The sequence below is a fragment of the Contarinia nasturtii genome, unplaced genomic scaffold (assembly GCF_009176525.2).
Source record: "Contarinia nasturtii isolate CC-2019 unplaced genomic scaffold, AAFC_CNas_1.1 Cnas_scaffold_1240, whole genome shotgun sequence".
NCBI classification, from domain to species: Eukaryota; Metazoa; Arthropoda; class Insecta; order Diptera; family Cecidomyiidae; genus Contarinia; species Contarinia nasturtii.
Genome location: NW_022198581.1, coordinates 4,198,738 through 4,222,224, shown reverse-complemented (window position 1 = coordinate 4,222,224; position 23,487 = coordinate 4,198,738). Strand labels below are relative to the sequence as shown.

General features: G+C 33.3%; 1 protein-coding gene across 1 annotated transcript; it reads right to left on the bottom strand.

The window, feature by feature from the left end:
* Nucleotides 1–343: 343 nt before the first annotated feature.
* On the bottom strand, nt 344–15,451 carry LOC116345217. Its single transcript, XM_031774413.1, has 5 exons — nt 13,783–15,451; nt 1,718–1,980; nt 1,333–1,449; nt 764–1,186; nt 344–597 (listed from the first exon to the last, which is right to left on the bottom strand). The coding sequence occupies exons 1-5, from the start codon at nt 13,786–13,788 to the stop codon at nt 570–572; spliced, it is 837 nt and encodes a 278-aa protein (XP_031630273.1). The 5' UTR covers nt 13,789–15,451; the 3' UTR covers nt 344–569.
* Between the last annotated feature and the right edge of the window lie 8,036 nt (nt 15,452–23,487).

The following is a 23,487-nucleotide window of genomic DNA, read 5'->3' as shown; positions in this document are numbered from 1 at the left end:
AGATATAATATGTAACGTAGAGTGAATATATGTATTATTAAAATGTATCATTAAGAGTTTTGTCAAGCATAAAACAAAAACACAAAAATAAAATACAAAGAAGATCCATAAGTACATTTTTTCGTTCTTAAATCGATAAAAATTAGTTTGTTTCTTAAGAAGTCTTAAAATTAGATTTTCTATTTTGTTTTGTTTCATCTTTGTTTTCTTCAGTGCGAACGAATGAAACAAAAGAAAAATATGATAGATAAAATTGACTGTTTGTCGTATTGTCATATATATTATATGTCAATTTGTTGTTTAGACAAAAAAACATTTGATTTGTATATTTGTATGTGAAATATAAAAAAGAAAATTATTGTCTTTTTGTTTAGTTCATTAAAAAAAATGTGAGCTGTGAAGTGAACTAAACATGGAAATAAAACACTTTCGGTATATCTAATAAAAAATATGATTTTAAGTTGAATTCAGCCGCGATTCTGGAACACGACACTTATAACAGCAGTATTAAGCTCAACTTGAGCTCAGATAAGCAGACAGCCAATGTGTTTTCACTCAAAAGAAAAAAATTAATAAGAAAAATTACTTCGCTTGTACCTGCATTGCGCCACCAAGATTACAGCGTCAGCAACAACATCAAAAGAAAAACGAAAAAATGAAACAACCACAAAAACATATTAACATTTTTTTCGAAAATGGTTCGAGTCAGTGAATGTTAAGAAGAATGGCGAAAGGTGTGTCCTTTTTTTTCCCTGTTACTTACCTTTGGCCATTTGTTAATTCCTTTAGAACCGATGCTCGTGCGATCATTTCCTCATTGCGACGTTGTTGTTCCAATTCTTTGGAACGTTCATTAATCATGATCGTTTTGAGAAGATTAAAGCTGCCTTTTTGTGGCGTTAGTATCGAATTTAACGGCACATTATGTGTTTGCACCCGGCCACCCATTCGCGTTGATTGTCGACGTCGAGCCGATGTATCATTGTTGTTATTATTACGACCCAATGTCCGCATAAAATTGTATGGTTCCCGGCCGGATTTGTAGAGTCGCGACAGGTCATTATAACTATATGACCTCGTTCGTCCAGGTTGCATGTTCACCTTTTCCGGTGCTTTGTAATTAATCGTGCCATATGTTGGTTGCATTGGAAATCGCCAACCAGAATAACGAGGCTGAGCACGTCCCCTAGCAAAAACAACAACAACAACAAGTGTCATTCGCATGGTCAAGCAAATATCAAATATTTTATAAATGTACAAAATTGAATAGAATTCCAATGAAATTTAGCTAAATTCCATGAAGCGGAAATAAAGCTCAAGAGTCATAATCACCTGTTCACATTTCGAATTGATGAATAATATGGATCCCAAATGTTATGCTTGAATGGATCTCGATATGTGGGCAATTCATTTGACATTTCTGATGTTCGTGCTTGACGCCTTGAAAATCTATCAATTGAATGCATGAATGGATAAAATACATATTAAGAGAATTACAATAAATGTTTCCATTTATTCGTTCATATACAGAACAGATATGCATTAATTTTCCATATTATTATTTAAATGGATTTTGTGTGGGCATTTATGTGTACATGTATAAGTGTATTTGAACATGAAAATGAATTTCCCAAACGATCACAGGAAGTGAGCGAAAGAAAAGATTGAATGTTGTCCAAATGCAAATAGAAAAAAAATATGTATGATTTTGCATTACCTCCACATGGTTTTGAGTTGTTCGCAGCTTGGCTCATGTTCATTGAGCACGGGCAAACGTGATGCCATTACCTCACCACTATTTGTAACTCTGTCACCGTCACTATTGCCACCGCCGCCGCCATCGCCTCCGGGTCCAACGTAATCGGCTACATCGTCTTGTTGTGGATTTACATTTTGTCCGTGTGATGACCAGATATTACTAGCTAAAATTACTATTAATATCACGTTGCCATACAATGCTGAGTCTACTCTAATCTTTTTCTGCATGAATGGATGCCGGCCCAACACACAACAATACAAAATTCCGATCATGTCGCGTCACAAAACCAATTTAATCAACGCCCATTGGAAATTACGAAGATACGGAAAATGATATGAAAAAAAGGGAAAGAAGAAAATATATATTTAGATGGATAATGACGAAATATTTGCTAAATAACATAATATGGAGAAATGGAAGATCGTGTATAAAAACGTCAATTTAGCAAAATAAAGAAATTCGATTAGACATCTTATTAACGAGCATTTTCATTTCGAGCTGAATTCATTGCAAAAAGAGGACGATTGTGAGGAGAAGAAAAAAATCAGCCGATTTACACAGATGTATGTGGTTTAATTGAGAGAATGTGTATCTGTGTGTGTGCGCAGAATAGAACAGGTCTTATAATGGAAGTAATCATCATCATCATTATCGTTCTGTTCACAATATTAATTGAAAGGATTGTGAAAGGATTTTTTCACACTCAATGATTTTCTATATATATATTCGACGAAATAGTCCATGATTCGACGAAATATTCCTTTCATTTCAACGAAATAAAGACTAAAAACTTGGTTAAATTGAATTATGTGTTATGTTCTTTTGAAGACGTGACTCAATATTACTGAGCCAATAACAATTGAATTAAAATATGAAAATCTATCTTCAATTTAAAGAGAAAGAGCGATAGATAAGAAAATCGTCACACTATATCGCATATATGAATCAAATGTGGCATTGCTATTTTCACTCAATATTCACATATTAAATGTGTCGACCTTTTGTCAAAAGCCGTCAATTTAGACTTGTGTTGTTTCTTTCTGGTTGTCCTTGAATTGAGTCAATATAGTGATTGACTTAACAAGAAATGGGTCTGCTACTTGTGCAACAGTGAATTTATCATCGATCAAATTCATAATGAAACAATAAAAATGGCAAATCGAATGCTCGGAGCTCAATAATGGCTCAATAGACATGGGAATCAAAATTGACTGTTTGCGTGTATTTTTCTCTTTTCTGTCTTCAATTATATTGATACAGGCCAACAGCATATTGGCATGAACATATCAACTCTTTTTTTGTTGTTGTCGGATTGCTTAGATTTTCGCTTTTGTTGAGTCGTTTTCATTTTCTCTTGACACAAAATCGAATATTTTGTGTGGGCATTTACCCATATTCTTCTCAATGCCTACATATTAGAACGCCAGTAAAATAGGGTCAATCATGCCTTCAATATCCCCGATGATGATTTTCGAGCCGTTTTCTCTTTCATGATATTTACTGCAATACGCTTTTTTATGAGTTCACGTTTTCTTGTAAGGAACTTTTTTGTACGATTTTCTCTTTTTCTCTCTCCTCTCTTTCTTTCTGTTTCTCTTTCATCTCAGTGCACATTTCATTTTATCGCACATTATATGCATTGTGATTTGATTCAAAGCGAAAACCGGATAAAGAAAATACAGAAGCGATGGTAGAAGAGGGACAACAGCCAACTCATTCAAATAGAGAAAAATGGTAAGGCAATACGCAACAGTCATCTCTGCTTGGATTTGTGCTTTGGAAAACGTTTTTCCCGTTTGGTATTCTCGCTTTGTGTATGTGTGGGCGGTTTGGTTTCGTTTGGTTTGCTGAATTGAATTTTTTGTAGCTCATTACTGGGACCTTTTGATACTCACAATCTACAAGCTAAGCTTCACAAGCGACACAGAAACAGAGACAGACTGTATTTTAAGCACGTACCAACTGTACACAAGTAAATAAACGTATCGACATTGGTCATGGACGAATTAAAAAAATAAATAAATTGATAATTTGATTAATAGTTTTTTTCAAATTAAATTTATTGGATTAGAATAAAAACTCAACCTTTACTTTAAATATGCTCAAAGTATGGAGCAATTCAGTTTTTATGGACTCGAATTAGTTATTTTAGCGTTTTTCATATATTTCAAGCACAAACAATCACCGTAATAAATGTAAATAGATAAATCTAGGGAAAATGTGCAGAGAATTCAACATTTTAAAGATTCATTGAAGCATTCCGTATTTTGGTTACTTTTCGTTCTTCTCCTCAGTTTTTTTTTTTCATTTGGATAAGTCCAAAATTTTCATTTGAAAATTCATTACATTCATATCAGTGAGCTTTTTGGATGGGTCACGTTATTGTGGTATTTAATTTTACTGGCTGGTGTTATCATGTTTGTGTTGCGATTCAAAGTAAAGCGGGCGCATTTTTGAGCTCAATCTCTGTTATAAAAACAATTATTCGTTGGAATGAACGAGAGCGCGAAACTAAAAAAATGACCTTAATTTAAATCATGAAATTTTTCAATTGATTTTATTTTATAACAGAAATGCGTAGTCTAATGTCGTTTGGGCATATAATATGTAAAGTGAGTGCACAGATATTATACAACATACTGTGCTGCAGATATTACACAATGATGCCGATAATGATGATGACGTCGATGCAAATTCCTTGATGGATGTCGTATACGTTTGCATTCAGTGTGTCGTCATCACAAGATTATTTGGAAATTTAAATTTTATTGGTACAAATATTGAGTATTCAAACTACTACATTCGAACTACTTGTGCATTCGAAAATATTGCCTTTGCATAAAAGTATAATGTTTGTATTGGTTTGTATCACCAACTGTGTGAATAGAATTCACAAAAAATGTAAATATTCAAAAATTGATATGAAAATGATGGTCAGTTTTGCAATCGAATGGAAACGCGACGCAGAATTCAGCATTGCGATATCCTATATACTTTTAAAATGCCATTAAAAGTGTTTCACCGTGGAATAAATAATTCTGCCAATAAAAGTGTTTATCTAATTGAAGGCTATGTACCCTTTCGGGTTTGCTTGATGTATCAAGCTTTAAAATCGTTCTAAGTTTGTTTGTACTACGCATAACTCAAACAAGGTATCATTCATCAACTTGGAACCATTTTTTTCGGATTCCTGATCCCAATCCACAGATTACATTTCTCTTTGGAAAATTCGTCCAGGAAAATTATTTTCCTTAGAAATTGGGGTTTTCCTAAGAATTCTTTCGCAAGATCGTAGCAAGAATACTTTTCTGTGTATTTTCATAGATTTTTCGAGTCCAAATCCTCCGACTTTGATTCAAAATATTCACATTGACCGCGAACCTTTGGAAGTGAGAAATATTTAGTTTTTAAATTTAACTCGTTTATATCAAGAATCACTTCCAAATAGATTGACGTAGTTCCATTTATAAATTTTTTGATTAGAATGGATCCAAAGATATCTAAAGAAAAGATTGACCATTATTGTATTGCGTTCACTTTTTGATTAGTGGCGGATGTATGAATGGAAAAATCTATTTTTGATTCGATTCAATAGATTTTGATTAAAGTTCTATTTTTGTGTATTCAAAGAATTAGCTCCTTTCCAAGTCATTACGTTGAAGAGTTCATAAGGTTTATTGACACTTCATTCACATAAAAATCAATTTTTCCCCATTCGACCGCTTTTCTTTTGAATTCAATGAGCCGCTTGCTTTTGACACCAGATTTGAATAGCACACAATTTTTTTGTTATTCTTGATTTATGCATTGAAATTCGCTTACTAAAAACAAGCACCCGTGGTTTGCGAATTTCATGAATGGACACGCGGATACGACGGCAACGATGTGAATGCGGTTTGATAATTATATTCGACATGATCCATATTTTTGCACGGGTCACACCATCGATCCATTCAATCGAAATCCACGACCACACCAATTATAATCTAATTAGACCGAATGCATTTAATTTAAAATGATTCGATTGATAAAACACGTATTTTGCATTACCGCGGTTTTGTACTGATTTTTGAGCGAAAAAAATCATTTGCAATCATTCGTGCTCAAACCACCAATCCATTGAATGAGTCATTGCAATCAACATCAAGTGTTTTTGGTCACATTTGGCGTTAAGTTCATGCCTCGCAATAAATATACGTCATGACAACCAAGTTATTTATTCAACCATATTTTGCCACAAGCAATTTGGTTCCCACTCACCTGGCCATAGTTGCCCACATGTTAAATATGACGACCATAACTACTCTGTCTATTTTTCTGTACGAAATGGATCGATTTTCATAATTATGAAACAACAACAAACATTCTTGAGCTCTTCGAATAACAAACCGATAAACTTTCCTACCTGCTTCAATGCACACACACATAACATACACATCGACTTTTGTACGCTCGGTTTTATCGCTTGCACAGACATTACGCTCTGTCTTTTTCTTCCACTTTCTCTCTGCCTATCCCTTATTCTTGGTTGCCACTACTAAAATAAACTTTTATGTACACTTGCCCTCTTCGAGCATCACTCGAAATCTTTCGCTGACAAACAGTCCGCTGAATGGTCTCTAGATACCTCAAGTGTGTACACTTGAATTCAATATAACACACTTGTGCGCGGAACAACTATTTATTTCCATTCACAAATGTTTTTAATATATTTCACCACATGTAAGCGATTTCATCTTCATCATTTTTTCCCTTCTCTTTGCTTCGTTAGCTGTTGACATTTGGTAGCGTTGAGTAGCTTTTTGAGGCTTTTCAAATAGATTTTTTTTCTTCGTATTTTTCTACTTGTTACTTTGATTTCTGATTTTGTTTCATTTCAATCATCAACAAGTCCGTCCTCGACAAACTCAATAGCTGGATTGTTAATCCATTTAGAGCCAAATGAATGTGACGAAGTATTATATACTAAACCTTATTCCTCCGATATGAAGGTAACTATTTTGAAAATAGCCCCCGCAAAATACCAACCGAAAATACCGTTCATTTCAATTAGAATGGTACTTTATTTTGGGTCTAGAAGGGTTTGCGAAATCTTTTTACTTTGGTATTCATCATTGTTTGCGAACTGAACCGATGATAATGATGATAATGAAACAATTTCGGAAAACTTTCAACTCTTCATCACCAAAAGACTTTTTCGGCACTTTCGGTAGTTTCATTTCTTCGGGACTCATGAATAATTTCAATTGAAACATAAAATTATGCGAGGTGGGTGGCATATTTTCGAGAACCAAATGGCAACGGAAAAGATTTCTATTGAAGGTGTAAATGAATAGAAATCAAAAGGCGAATTAACACACACAGAGAGAGTGAGAGCTCTTTATTTCAATGTCCGGAACATTTTAATGAAATGGTTTTATTTGTTACATTATGCGATGAATTATCAAACTAATGAATAAATAGCAAAGTTTTCTCTTCTTCCTGTTGATGAATATACATTGAATAAATTGTTTTGTGTGAATAAAATGCAAAGTTTGCTCGAAATGTGGATTTTTTTGTTGTTGTTAAGATAAATGGTTTTATTAAGATGCTGGTTTTATGTTTGAATTACAATCAAAAGCTGGAATAAAACACCAGACGAGAGGATAAAGTGTATATTTTAAATAAATGATGCATAATACCATGATAGATAGAGCAGAGCGACAAAAAATGTTTTTACAAAATTGCTGATTGAAGAGCACGTACTTGGAAAAAGCACATTTTTTGAATGAATCATTGCAATGTATGCACAAAATTTACAATTTTTGGTATATGCTAGACAAACTGCAATTTATGAATTGAGATGAAGAGAATGCACGCGTCTACACTGTAAATATGTATAAGCTTGAGTCCCACCAACAAACACGAACTGTCCAAGTAGTAAACCGATTACGTAAACGAACTAAAGTCGAACAAAAAAGAAGTTAGCTTAAAAGCAAAGAAGTTAGAAGATAAAAGAGAGTAACCAAAATCACAAAAGATGTATTATAAAAGACGAAGACGGCAATGTGCGTGATTTTTTTGATGGCACTGTATAGAAAATGTTATATCAAGCATCATCTCCAAATGATAAGAACACAACAAAAAGCCACTGCTGCTGATTTGTTGTTTTTTATTGGTTTCGTTTCGTTTTTTTTTTTCTCTACTGTGAATAGAAAAGGAAACGGTTCTTGAAATCTGATAGGATAAAAACGAACGGGGGATACATTATTTGGCGACATTGTTGCTAAGCATAGAAAAACAATGGAATAAATAACGCGTCAACTAAAGGTACTTTGAGAGAAATAGAAAAGCACGGACGAACAAACAAAATTCGTTCGTCGAGAGAGATAGGAAGAAAACGAAAGAAAAATGAATGGAAACTTGTTGTTTGCTCTCCAATGTTGAAAGTGATTTATGATACAAATTGTCCATATTTTTCTGTATTTCACGTCATTCGAAGTTGTTTATTTTGTTGTTGTTTTGCCTTCCTTGAAAATTTATTTCCTGCCTTCTCTAATTTCTCCAAGTGTTCATTGAGCCAAAAAAGGGAAGAGTATGGTGATCGTACATCGTTGTTTTGTATCTCAAAGGAGAATTTTGTCATTCCGAAAAATAAATTGAGAAGACCGTTCATGCATTCTTGAAAAAAGTACCACTTTTGCCACTTCAATGCCACTTGTTAACTTAACGATATAGTATTTCGAATCACACTCATTTTCAAAAGAGAAATTCCGATTTTTGCCGAAAAAAGTGTTCGTTTGTCAAGAGCGAAATGTTGTTCGCAAATTAGTTCCGTGTTTTTTTCTCTCTCACTCCGCTGCACCTCTCGTTATCTTTCGTGTCACATCTACAATTTGACAAATTAATATACGTTCTTCATGTCAAAATCCACCATACTTTCGATGCCATTAATATGGAATTGAACGTTATTTGTAGTACTAATTCTTGTGCTCATGTTCTCAAAGCTGAAGAAAAACGCGAGTGGGATTGAAGTCAATCGTTTAAAGTATTCATTTTTCTTTTCTCTCGATCCTCCCCATTATTATGCGCATTTTCTTCGTCGTGCCTTGTTTCAGCCCCTGATCGAAGTGAATTGAAAATGCAAAGTTCACATGTTTATCTATTGTGTGTGTGTATTCTGTTCAATTGGTTCGAGCCCACGCCATTCTGAAATTTACCGCGAATATTTTTCTATCGCCTTTTCTATGTGAATAATGCTTCAGCAGAGTGTCTTGACTGACAAGTTTATTCATTTTTCTCTGCCCCATTATTTGTACACCTACACATAAATTGTCAACAATAAAAGCGACGACGGCAGACACTTCGATTTTCTCTCTGATGAAGAGAATTCTATTTTGGTTGTTGTTGTGCGCGACTTTGTCGCCGCGCTGCTATCGTCACCTACTTTACTTGTTTAATGTGACAAAATCACTTGGATCTTGCAGCATATAATATGCAAAAGAAAGATAAATAAATAAAGCGAACGCAAAATGCGTAAAATCTTTTCGGCAAATATCAATGCACTTGAAATGTATACATACGTGTGATTTGATTGATTGGATATTTAAAAAAAGAAATCGCTCTCTCGATGAAAGAAAAATGAACACAAAAGTGTCATTATAGCAAACCTAAGTTTATCAATGCCATCCGAAAAACTCCACCATTTTTTCTCTAATTTTCATTATTTATTTTTTTGTTGGTATCGATTTTTGTTTAAATTTGCAATAAATCACCGATGAGGTCATCGCAGTTCAATGGTTTTCAGAAATTCGTTATTTAATGTGGAAACAAAAAAAAGACCATGCACACCGATTCTATTCATGAAAGCATACAGTGTTGCTAGCTAGCTATCTATATCAGCTATTACTATAGGGTAATGATTTAAAACGTTAAAAATTTCAAACAATGAGTCCATTATCATGTCCAGCATACACAGCGTCCGAGCGAAGAGATGCGTTAAATAGCAGCTATTTATATATCCCTATAGCAATAGCTGATATAAATAGCTGGCTAGCAACATTGTATGCATGAAAGAGAGTGGGGATCAGAAAAAATCGAATAAAAATAAATTTTAAATGTGATTCTTCGAAGCGTTAAACAATTGAGAATCCATTGATGGATTTATTCATGGAACCACTTGACCATAATAAATGCGATGGAATTTGAAAATGGCTTGACGCTTATGATATATGAGAATGGGTGCCTAACGGCGAAATGGCAAAATATACATTAAATTCGAGTTCAAAAAACGGTTAATAAGACTCAAAAGACACATTAAATTTAATTTGCCGTCGATAATCGGATTCATTCACTCGAATGTCGTATTGTCATTTAATTTATTAAAATTGCTGTATGGAAAAGTGAGAGGCGTTTAAGCATGTGCAACGAAGACGAAAAATTTAATTTCCATTTAGCTCATTAATGAAACAACACTAATAATTTTAGTGAAGCAACGGCGGACAAATGTTTGCATTCATTAGAAAATTGACTCTGTGTTTAATCAGCTTAGCATCCATTTTGAATAAAAACAACTCAAAAGCACACACTATATCCAATTGGGAATTTTGTTATTCAACCAATGCGTCACTTTTCATTAAAATTATGAGTGGCAAATGAAAATGTAGCGAACAATAACATTATCTCGTCGCCAATCTTGGCTTATATCGATTTTTTCACTTTAAACAAATTGGAAATACAACTAAAAGTTATGGAAACTTGCGGGAGATGAGACCTCTCAGTTGCCACAGAGAAAGTTGAATTTGGTGAATAACAAGTGGTGAATTTGTTGAAAAACTGTGAACTCACCAAAAATGTTGAATGGTGGGCTATTGGCGTTGTTCATTCGATAAAGATGCATGAAAATACATCAGAAACCACAAGAAGCATTATATTTTGATAAATCAGTCGTTTTAAACAAGTCATTGATGATGAGACAAGGACAAAGAAATTGGGTGCCACGCCAATTGAAGCCAAAAGGCGTTTCTTCACGTTTTACACACTGCTCCAAAGATACGAAAGGAAAGAATTTTTGTATTGTATTGTATCTGTAAGTGAAGACGGCATCTGCTGCGGCAACCCCAGGCGTAAAAGTCAGGGTTCAATCCCGCACAATAATCAAAATAGACAGAATAGCCGAATTTTCATGGTTTCTCGGTAGTGCTCAGTATATGACGGGATTAAAGGGGTGTGGTGTATTATGACCTGCCGAAACTGGGTAAAACTGTCACGGGGGATCCGTATCGACTACAACCAATACGTTTAAGCAGAGTACTGAGAGAAAAATGGCAAAAAACTGCGACACAAAATAGTCGAATGATTTTTCAAAATTTGATATATTTCAAACATCGATAAAAAAAAAGATAGAGGAGCCCAGTCGGGATCAGCTTGATCAACCGGCGTACTCTCCAGACCTTGCTCCTTCTGATTATCACTTGTTCCGATCGATCAAAATCAGCCTGGCCAAAATGTTGAAAAAATGTGAAAATGAGTCGATGACTGGATAGCTTCAAAAGAAGAAGACTTCTTCCGACGTGGAATCGACATGCTACCAGAAATATAGCTAGAAGTCATAGCTAACGATGGGCAATACATTGGTTAAATATTGTACGATTTCTACAAAATAAACTTACATTTTCACCCAAAAAAACGGTAAAAATTAATTGATACACCCAATATATATTTTTTTAAATGAACATGAAGATTTGAAACGAAAAAATGCAGTTACTTCTTGGACAAAATTTGTTTCACGAGGAGTCCTCGTCGAGGACCATACAAGTATGTCTTCAAATAATCGTGTAATATAAGAATCCTGTCATTTCTTTGATCAAAAATGGAAGATCATTTTTGTTCGTTTACATGGGACATTGTCATGAATCGTTGTGATAAAAAAAGCGCTTATTCGGTTCCAGCGCGAATTTTTTTTCACATGGATTTTTTGTTTACAAAACCCCATATCAAAGAAACTTTATGTTGAAATAAAGTAGGAATTATTCATTCAAGATCTTCAGTATTTCCGCTGGCAACAATCTTGTAACTACTTGTTTGGAATCAAAACGAAAAGAAAATTTCACGAAGAAATCAGGTAGTCAGAGGAAATGAAGTGAACATTCTTATGAGGAAGGTAAATTTGACACCTGTTCGCTCTCGCCTATAAAAGTGATGGGTATTCTTCGTAAGATTTGATGCGCAATAAAAAAATGTTTTGTAAGAAAAAACATAACAACGAAATAATAATAATAATAACAAAAAAAGTGATGTTATTCCATTTTAAATTTCGCATGTTTAAGGCGTTGACATGAAAATCATTTTGCATCAATTGATTGAGTTTCTTTTAAAACTCACTTCGTTAAACAAAAAAATACTTGCGGAAAAAGAGCAAAATTTCATAGCGTTTGCTTTTTTTCGCGCTTTGTTTTTTTCGCACATACAATTCGGTTCCAATTTAGTCATTTTCGCCGCACTAAATTGGCGCGATAACAGTATGTTTGCACGCAAGTGTTTGAATCAAATTCGATTGTTTTTTTTTTGTATATGGCGCCCGAGAAATGCATGGTGCTAACATAATTTGCCGTGAACAACAACAACAACAAGAACGACGAAAAAATGTCGGGTAATTTATCGACATCGTTAAATTCTGTTTGATGACTTAACGAGAAAAGCACTTTTTAAATCACTAATTAAGCTCGAATTGTTTGTGGCGCTGCCGCTGCCGCCGCCGCTGTTGTCTCTACCATTATTGTGCCGAGTGCCAACGATGATAGAGTGTCAAAAGCACTAAGTGTCGGCCAATTTTCCAGTTACGCCAAATCGATTTGCGTGAACAATATATTTACACAGTAAGACGATGGCGAATCAAATATAACGAGTAGCCATAAAAAAGTAAAATGAACAAAATGCTTCATATTTAAGGGAATTACACGCAATGTTAGCAATAATATTGATGAATTGGCGATTATTATGCAAAGATTGCAAAGCTTTGTTCGTGCTTTTTTTATTGCTTTTTTCTTCTATTCAACGAAGCCAAAACAGAACAAGAATAAAAAAAACGATCGCACAATGGTTAGTTCCGGACGAAATGTTACCGATTGAAACATAAAATGGAATCTACTGTTGTGGATGAAGAAAAAATGTGAAAAAAAAAAATTATTTAGTGTGTGTTCAATTTTCTATTTTAAATGGCACTTGTTGCTTTTGCTCAAAATTGTTTACCAATACATGTATATATGTGTGTGGACGATTCAAGTATGTATCAGAATGTATGCAAATAACGATAAAAATAATTACACTGGCAACAGAGAAAAGGGAATTTCATTATCGAATGAATTGAGTTGGGCTTAGCTCAAGCTCCATGGTTTTGGATGATGATTATGATGGCTGGTTTTGTTTGTTTTTTGGCGAGTACGCATAAACCCAGCGATTTTGTGAACACAGCAAAAATGAAATTTCTTGTAAATACATAATTATTATGGTGGTTGATGGGTTTCAGATTTCTCATGAATCAACACCATTTCACCATCGCCGCCGCCGCCACACAAGATGAATCAATCTCAATTTGATGATGATTCACACAATACCCAAAATTTATACTGGATTGAAACAATCGAAACAATTCAGAACCAAACACATACACACAAACATCAGCGGTATTTACTGAGCAATTGAGTGATTATTTGTCGGATATATTGTTGATAAGAGTCGAAAAACCGAATAGATCTTAATTCATGCGATTCATAGAGTCTGAACAATTAAATCCTCTCGTCTTTGTTTCTTTCGATTTATTCAACTTCAGAAAACAGTTTAATTGTTCTCATTGTGTTGTGTTGGCTTTTTCTTCTTAAATTTATTTTGAGCAATTACTTATTTTTCATAAAAATGAAAAATTTAAAATTAGAAATGGCTGCTTTCATTCTCATTAAATTTATTGTTGTCTGCGTCTACGCCTACAACTAAATATATACTTCGTTCAATTGGAAAATGTAAAGAGAAACAAATAAGACTCTTACCATCATTTCAACTGTTGGCTAATTGCGTGCGTGTGTGTCTGCGTGTCCAGTTAAATGAAGTTGAAATTATAAAATGAAGAAAACACAATTGGCTTTTAGTCACTGTTGCTATTGCTTTTTGAAAGAATGTCGGTTTAAAGAATGCGGTAATATTCTCTTCTCTTTTTTTGATGGGGAGACGCTTTGATTGGATCTTGTCCCTTTTCACAATGAATATGTGCGTTCGATTCAGCGAAACAAATATAATTCCGTTAATTTAAAAAATGTTCAGATTGAAAGCCACACATGTGAATTTTTGTAAAATAAAATTAAAATTAAAAAAGAAAACAAAAGATTCAAAAGACGTTGATATTTATTTCAAAATTGTACGGAAAAAAGTACGATATTTTTGGCGCTTCCGTCTGAAAATGATATGGTTGTTAAGATAACTTTGTAATTGGATCGCTCGCACGTTTTTGTTATTTCTCTTGTTCGCCAGATCTTTTGGAATGGTTTTAGGTTGTCGAGTCTAATTTTGTGTCGAAATATTTAATGTGTGAACCCTCAAATTATTTGGATATAATGTTTTTGTTGCATGTTGTTTGTTTTAAACATTTTCAATGCCCGCCCGTCTAAATAACCCTTTCAATTTAACACCAAAGCTAAATTACGCGCGAGCAATTTTGCGAAGTTTTTTTAAAACATATATTCAATTATTTTCACTGAAATGAGATTATAAGTGCTTTGATTCACTGCACTTTTATTATTTTGTTTTTACTCATTAAAATTTCTTTACTTTATTATTATTTGTCTTATTTTCATTACGGATTTATTGTCAAAAGACTTATTTACATTTTTCACATGAATTTGCAATCTTTTATTTTTATTTTGTATACAATAATATTCAAATTACTCCGCCGTGCGGTTTTAAAATCAATTCCGTTTTTATTTCTCTAGCTCCCTTAACTTGTGATATTCATTAGAAAAATAAAACATACACGTACTGCACTAAGTAAAATGTGTTTTATTTATTGCAATGAAATTTACACACGGATTTATTAATTATTTTGTTGATTTGTGTTTTTTTTTAAACGAAGAAATCTATGTTTTTTTTCTTTAAAAAGAAATTAAATGTATGTCTAAGGATGTGTTGCGGCAATTGAAGAGTTGAATATTTGTTTTTTCGATTTTTTCTTGATTGTTGATTTTCTTTCTTGTATTCGAAATGTAAAACGATGCCTTTTTTAATACGACGACAACAAGTGAAAATTGAGAAGAGCACAACGAAGCCAAGCAGCGCACACACGCGTTGTTAATGCGAATTCCATTCGGATTGAATGGAAATGAAAAAATTCACAGTGAAGCAACAATCGGTCCGTCTCCATTCATGAAGCTGTTGCAAATCGTTGTGTGTACATTTTCTCTGTTTTTCCTTTCACTACATTATTCGCTCTTTCTCACTCTGGGTGAATGTAATTCTGAGTCTCGATGATGGGTCTTGTTAATGAAATGCCCTTTTTCCTTGCTTTCTTTGTATGTATGACAATCTATGTAAATATGTGCTTGTATGCGATTTAAATGTTGTGTCCCGTTTTTCCCTTGTACAGTTCATAGATTTTCGTCTCACTTGTTCACGGACGTGTTCGGTTGATTATATATCAAAGCTTGTATACGTTTTGATACAAATTGGACCTGTGCTACGAAATACATTGTGAAAATTTGTGTTGGCTGGCTGAAATATATGATGTACTTGCGCTGATACATCATAACTCACATCATGGGATGCGAATGCTCTGTTGGGTGTGTGTGTGTGTGTGTGTGTGTGTTTTGCAAAATTGCGATTCCCCTCAATTCGCTCTTCGATTATATGACCGTTTCGGTTCATTTTCAGACGCTTTCTGCGCATTCAGTTTCCTAAATTTTCATTCATAAGCTTCAACGTTTTGCAGAGCCTAAAATCAGGTCATCGAGATTGCTTCATCTACATTTTACTTCAATGATTTTTATAATCCGTTTTCAAGTAATTTTCCAAAAAAATATCAACATAAAGACGTTCTCATCATAACAACAATGCAAATAAAAAACGGTATTTTCGATATGGAATATGTTGGGAGACATTTATTTTGATATTATGAGCTTTCAAACTATAAATCGTATTGGTTTAGACTCTGCGCTGTGCTTACGTTTATCACATGTATAAGTGACTGGGAATGACAATGCTTGCTCAAATGAGAAAATCATTGCAAAATGGTACACTCATAGTAAACGATGGCTATTGCCACATGTATCGAGCAAAAGAGATAGAAAATGAAATACGAATGAAAAAAAAAATCTACGCATAAAATTGGAACGACAGTTTCATTTTGTTGTTACTTTTTTCCTTTCACTTCTTTTCTTTCATTGAATCCGGTAAACATTGTTGCCTGACAAAAGCAATGCGCCCAACGTATGCATTATGCATATGTCTATGGTGTATGTTTGTTATGTACCAAGAATATGAATGATGTGAAAAAGAGAGACAGAACGAAAGAGAAAGATAAATGAAGAGAAAATAAAAGTAATTGAAAAGCAAGTCTAATTCAGCCGCACGTTGAAACGTTCGTACAATATTTGCTCAATGAACACATTTTCAATGATTCACCATTGTTTGTGGTCTGACACACAAAACAGCAAATGTGGGCAGAAAAGATGCTGAGAGCGCGGATATGAGTGAGTGTGAAGAGTTTTCGGTGTTTGTGTTTTTAGACAAAGGGCATATACCATAACCGAAAGCTCATGGTATATATGTATATTTGATAAAATGCTTGATTTTCGGTGATTAAAAACTTCCAAACCAAATGCTCATTTGTTCATACAACAACGTGAGAGATTTCATGACCATTTTCACACAATAATGCGCGTATATATCCCTCTGACTGTGAATAGCCCTAAGAATTATTTCACCTTAATTACAATTCACAACACACAGAGATGGCTGATGTGAGATAGATAAGTTGAATCGAGATAAGCCACAGTGACACACAATCTAATATGTGCTCAAGGTGTGAAAAAGTGAAGCGTAAATGATTCGAAAATTGTTGCGAATGATTTTACGTGCGTAGGTTGAGCGGGGATGAGATAGAATGTGTTGTTTTATTAGTAAAAATTTTTCAACAAATACATCGAATGCGGATTGAATAATGAATACACTACATTTTCATGGAATTTCACTTTTAAGCCAAAGCATAAAGCACAATGTTCGTATTTATTATTCATTGAACACAGCATTAAATGGATGATATTCGATACAATTTCCGGAATTGATTTTGATTCAATACAGAGAAATTCCACAGTTAACCCTCTAGTGCATATAGGCAGGGTGTATAAATTATTGTCTAAAATATATAACTAAAAACAAATGATTCGATTTATGAATTAAAATATATTCAGTAGGGTTCAGGCTTTCATTTGCCGGTCATTTGACAAGTGAAAATAAAGCGGTACAGCGGTATTATAAACACAGATGTACGCGAAAACAGAAATTTGACAAAAAAAATTATCTCTCTCTTCGTTTATAGCAGTTTAAACAATGGATTCGATTGTTCTCCAATTTTGTCAATAGCATTTTTTGAGTAAACTATGTAATTTTTTGAATTTCGATTATTTTTTTAAGGAATTTTAAACCAAAATAATCATAGAAAAATAGTTCTCTTGTTGAAAAAAATTAATGCATTAGAGGGTTAAACAACGTTTCAAACGAATAAATAAAGAAAAACACGAAATCCAAAGACAGACATCAAACATATAAATCGCATTATCAAAGGAATACAAAAGAATTCATTCATATGAAATACTCACACAGTTGCATTTTACGATCAAAATAAGCGATACGAATTTAATACATCCGATTATAATGCTCCATTTGTTAACACACATAAAAATCCAATTGAAAAGTGTTTGTTTAACTTTCAAATCGTAGCAATTCCAACATTTTCGGCAAAGAACGATTTTTGGCTAACCGATGGAAGTATTCAAAGTTTTGGCAGTTTTTTTTTGAACAATTCATTTCATCTTTTGTCATCGTAAAATAGTACCGATCACATTTGAAGTGAATTAAATAAGAAAATTGAATGAAATTAACTTTGAAAAGTGAATTATTACAGAAAATATAAAATGTTGAGCGAATTCTCTCGAACATCATTGATTCGATTTCGGGAAATTGCGCGTGTGTTCAGATCGGTATCATAAACAAGCACATATATTGTCATGTGTAATCTAATGTACATCATTTAACCAAGCTATTTTCAGTCATTTTACTTTACCGAACGAATAGCAAACCAGTCAAGGGGTTGACTTTCTCTTCGAAGTTCAAATGGGATATCCCGTTCAAGTTTTAAAACTAACATCATTTGAAGAGGCGAAAAGAAAGACAATGTATTTGATTTTTAAAGCTTTTCCATATATAAATCCGGCATTTCTTTTTATTAACATTCCGAAAAGGTTGGCCAAAAATAATACAAAATGATTTTGTAACATCAATTGAAGAGAGTTTATCTCCCAAAACAATAGTGCCTCGCTTCAACTGAATGCAACGTAATGAACGAACAAACGAGCGAACGCGTTACACAACATCATACGACCCAGAATGTTGAGCCACAGTGTTGAATGAAAATGGTAAATGGCGCGCTTATACTCGAACGAAATCGCGACGAATCCGTAATGTCTGTGACAAAAATTGAATGGAATATGAGTGCACATTATTTCTGACTAGGAGTCGGATTAATCCCCCCACTCGAAAAAGGAATTGTGAATTACGTCTTAAAAGGTGAAGACTATTTGTTAGTTATCAATGTTTCGGTGACCAAATTACTCCTTAAGATATTTCGAAAAAAATGGAATTACCATTCCTCCCTTGGGTCGTCAACTTTAGAAGCTATGTGAGTGCACACAGTCCTCCTTCACAAGCAATATCAGCGCAAATGTATGCACACACAATACAAAGTTGCTTGAATTTGGAAAAAAAGGCGATGCGAGTGGAAAAGTGTGTAAGTGTGTGTTTGAGAGCAAGAGAGAAAGAGAGCTGAGTGTATTTCATCTGATGCAGAGTTTGTTGTTAACAAAAAGAAGGCATTTATAAGTGAACTTGAGTAGAAAGTTGGACGAGCTTTCGCTTATGTATAAGTGTCTGTATATATAAATATATGTATGTATGAACTGTTGATTTGCGTCAGTTTGTGTCTACTTTTACTTTTTCTATCGACATGTGCGACATCGAAATGAAGCAAGCTGGAGACCTGAGGCATAAAGAAACATGCTCTCAATAATAAAATGCCATATTCGGCTCTTTTCTGGGTACAATTTTCAAGTGTATGTGAATTCGTGAGCTACAACGTGTTTCTGAAATGTCTTGCCCATTTCTAATTTTTTTTTTTCGTCTTACTTTTCATCTTCTGCAACGTCTATTACACAATCTTAAGCTCTGTTTCGTTTCTTCATACCCTCTCTCTATCTCTTCTCTCTTTGCCCATTTTCGACTTAATAGCGCTTGAATTATTCGAATTTGTTCCGAATAACCGACTTCGCGAGTAGAAAAAAATAGACGCAAATACATATTGGCACACACAGAAATAACACAGAAGAATTTCCTCTTCATCGGTTCGAGTTTGTTCACGGAAAATGAATTATGGGGACCCGTATCATTGTACTTTTTAGTCAAAAAATTCTTTATGCGTTTTCTTTTTGTCATTCAAGCAAACAAAAAAAAAATGGAAATTTCTTCGATTTTAATCTCTTCCACATTTTCGTTAATCCATTCACGTAAGCACCGAAATATAAAGGAAATATGGTATCATTCTTTTTCCTTACAGTTTTTTGCGCATAAATCAACATATTTCATACCGTGACAAATGCGAAGTGAATCGTTGAAGTAGTCAGATTGCAACAGCGAGCGATGAAATTAAAAATAATGTACAGAAAAGGATACGAAGTAAATAAATGGTATTTCAGAAGAAGAAAGAAAAAAACAACAAATGACTATGCGTCGCAACTAAATGTACATTTGTATCATTTTTTACCTTCAATTAATTGAAGTCCCTTTCAAGAGCTTGACACAAAAATGGCCCATTTTTAACTCTTCCACAACCGTCGGCGTAATAAATTAATTTTGCATCAACGTAAATTAAAAGCACTCGGGATCATGATACGAAAAAAAAAACAGCTTGACCCTTAAAAGTAATTCCATGTTGAGAGGTTGAATGAAAAAAAAATTGGAATTAAGACTGTAAATGGGTTGTTACGTCAACACGTTGAAAACATATCATTTGCTTAATTGCACAATACCGAATTGATTTTCCACATTTTCAACTATCAAAGAACTTCGGCTGAAGCTTACAGTGTATGCTTGTGTATGGATTTGACTGATGCACGCAAAAGCTTAATTTAAGCTCACCGTTTTCAATAGAAGAATGTACAGATACAGATGGCGCATTATCACCATCATTTGAATCTCATCGCACATAACTTCTTTCTTCACGGTTTTACTCAAATTTTGGAAATGATTGAAAATCATAGTTACTAACGCTATTTATACATGATTCAATCGATACGTTGTGATTCTGAACCTATTAATTTCAATCTATTTTTGACATTGTTAAAGGCTGAAAAACGAACACTCCCTTTAAAAAAAATTTAAATTTTTAATGAAAAAGAAAAACCAAACTGGAACTTACATAAATTTAGACATTTCGTTGGCATAACAAATGAAGAATGCCCATGTTACCGGAAATTTATCGAACGAAGCCAAATTGAATCTATTTTTGGACGGTTCACAACATAATTGATGTGTCCCAATTTTCGTAAATAAAATATTATTTTCCTTAAAACAGTTCCGGCCATAAAATCAAGTTAAAAATAGCTGAACAGATTGCATGATTCATGTGAAGGAAAGTACACGGGAGTCGCGATGACGGATAACATCTCAGTCTCACACACACACATACGTTCACTGGAGCGCTGATCAAAGTAAAGGTTTTTTTTGGGGTTACATGTAAAAAGGAAACATTGAAACAACAATAATAAATCACAAAATAAATTTACCATATACATATTTATTTGACCATTTACAATTGTTTATTTAATGTCTGCTTGTATTTTTTTTGTTGTTGTTTTTGTTGTTGTTCGAATTCTCTGTTTGTATGTTTGTGACCGTGGTATGGTAGTTTTTTTTATGTTTCATTCATTTTTTGAAATGTTTGGTGAACAAGTTTTTGGTATGTTATAGTTATATTTAATTGAGATATGTAAATAAATAGAATTATTTAACAATTTTGCTCATTTTTCTTCATTTAAAAAAGAAAATAAAAGTAAATGAAAATAATTCAGTTGTACAGGTGATATTATTATTGAGTACGCAATGGCGCTGTTTGTGTGCAGCTTACATATCGATAAACAATAGGAAATTGCTTTTTCTTGGTTTTTGTTTCATTTTGTTCTTGTCATTTGTCGGCGGCGGCACAAAAATTGTTGTTAGGAAAAGGGATTTAATGTATATCGAACAGAGAAACAAACGAAAAGGATAATGTGTGTATTATGTTGTTTCTGATATATTTGAGAAAAGTATGTGAAGTCGTGCCGAGAGTGGCTAATAACCGGTTCTCAATCTCTCGGTATAATCGACGATTACTTTTATTTTTGTTGTATGTATTGAGGCTTATTTGTATTTGGTTTTTTGTCTTTAAATTTTGTTTTTCAAATAACTGCGTAAACTAATATTGCTGTATGCACTGAATATAATAATTTTTTTTTCATTTTCAATAGTCATCTTTTTTTTTTAATAAGTACATAACAAAAATCAACAACATGGTTTTTTTTTACTTTCAAGTTTGCTTCAACTGTTTAAATTCTATTAACGAAATATGGAACTATATTTATATGCATTATATTTTCAATTTTATAAATTGTTATTTTCTCAATTTTTTTTCTTCTTTTATTTCCATTTGCTCATTCTTTCGGTCCTTTCAGTTTCATTGAAAATGTTAGCAACCGTTTTTTTTTTGTTTTGTTTATTTGAAAATCTGCTTTGTTTCGTGCAATCGCGTCAATCTCGTCTCTTCACATTCGATCTTTCTCTTTGTCCCTCTGTACGTGTTTGTAGCTGTGTATTTTTTTTGTGGGGTTAAGGACATTTTTGTTGTTGTATTTTGTTCAACTCGTGTGCGTGTTGTAGTATTTTACAAAACGTACGTATCTTGTTTCCATATTATAATTTATCTTTTGTGGGTAATGATTCCATAATTTGTGTGTGTGTATGTGTTTGTCTGGTTTAAGAAAAGTTTCGTTTGATTTTTTTTTGTTGTCATCGAATTTGGTTTACGAATAAAACATTTAACAATAATTCGATATCATTTTTGTATGTATGTATCAATAGAGCAGAGAATAGATTTTTTTGGCGATGGAATGGGGAATATGAGAATATTACAGAGGAAGAAGTTTTGGAAAAAAACCGTTATATGTGACACACGAGCGCGTGCACACGTGTGATTTGTTGTATATGTTGCTGCTGACAGTCAAACAAATGAATGGCGTGCTTCAACGATCACAATCAAAATCAATTCAAATATAAAGTAGCTTTAATTTCTTGATTTTTCTCATTGCACTTTTCAACGATAAATATGCACAGCAAATTGATCCATTGCTGTTTTGTGTGTGTTTTTATTACAATGAGTGTATGTGGCGTTTGTGAGCACATTCACACATGGTCGCGCACCTCTTCTTAATTAGCAGATTTCGATTGAACGCGCAGCTGCTTAATTTTGTGTTAACTGTACTGGTTATTTGTTGAAATGGTGGTTGATGTTGTGATTTTTTTTATGTTTGATTCGATGTATCGATGTTCGAGATTGAAAGTTTCATACAGCTTTTGTTCCAATCCGCATTATTATTTCTTTTCTGCTGCTTTGCTTTGTATCATTTGAAATTTGAAGTATCAAAGAATAATTTGTTTTTAATAAATATATAGATATATATATATACTTCGTGCGCTAAACCATTTATTTATTATTAAGCTACTCACGTACACATGCAATGCGCATCCATCATACAATTTTTGTGTTGTCTTTATAATTCAATCGTAACAATTTCACTAAATTAAAGTTAAATACGCTTTTGTCATAAAAAACATGTCTTTTTTGTCTATTTGCCCACCGCGTCCATCTCAAATCGTTCAACTATATTTATAAATTTTTGTTGGTAAAATTGTTTTATTCAAATTTAGACACTTATCAAATGACTTGCTGCAGACAAAAAAGGGTACATATCGATTCGATGACTTATGAATTTGTGTTGTATGTGTGAAAGATGCGGTTTTCTACATACAATGTGTTGGCAATAAATGTAGTTATTAAAGTCAACGATAAATATTTGTGGCATTTTCAAAACGAAATTTGCAATACAAACACACATACAAGCGTCACATTGTCGCGAATCGTAGTTTTCCTCTTTTTTGTCGGCGAAGAATATGTTCCCTTTGATATGTTCCCGTTTTTGGCTGCCTCCAGCCAAATAAGCTATATCATCATCTGCTTCACATTTTACATACAGTATAGCTGCTAATTGATCATTTATGTGTGAACATTAACTGCCAACTGTCTTGATTAAAGTACATATTTGTGTAAGTGTGTGTTTTTGTGTCGATAAAAAACTAAATTATCTGTATTTATAAATTTAGATATATGTTCCATTTTTTTTTTG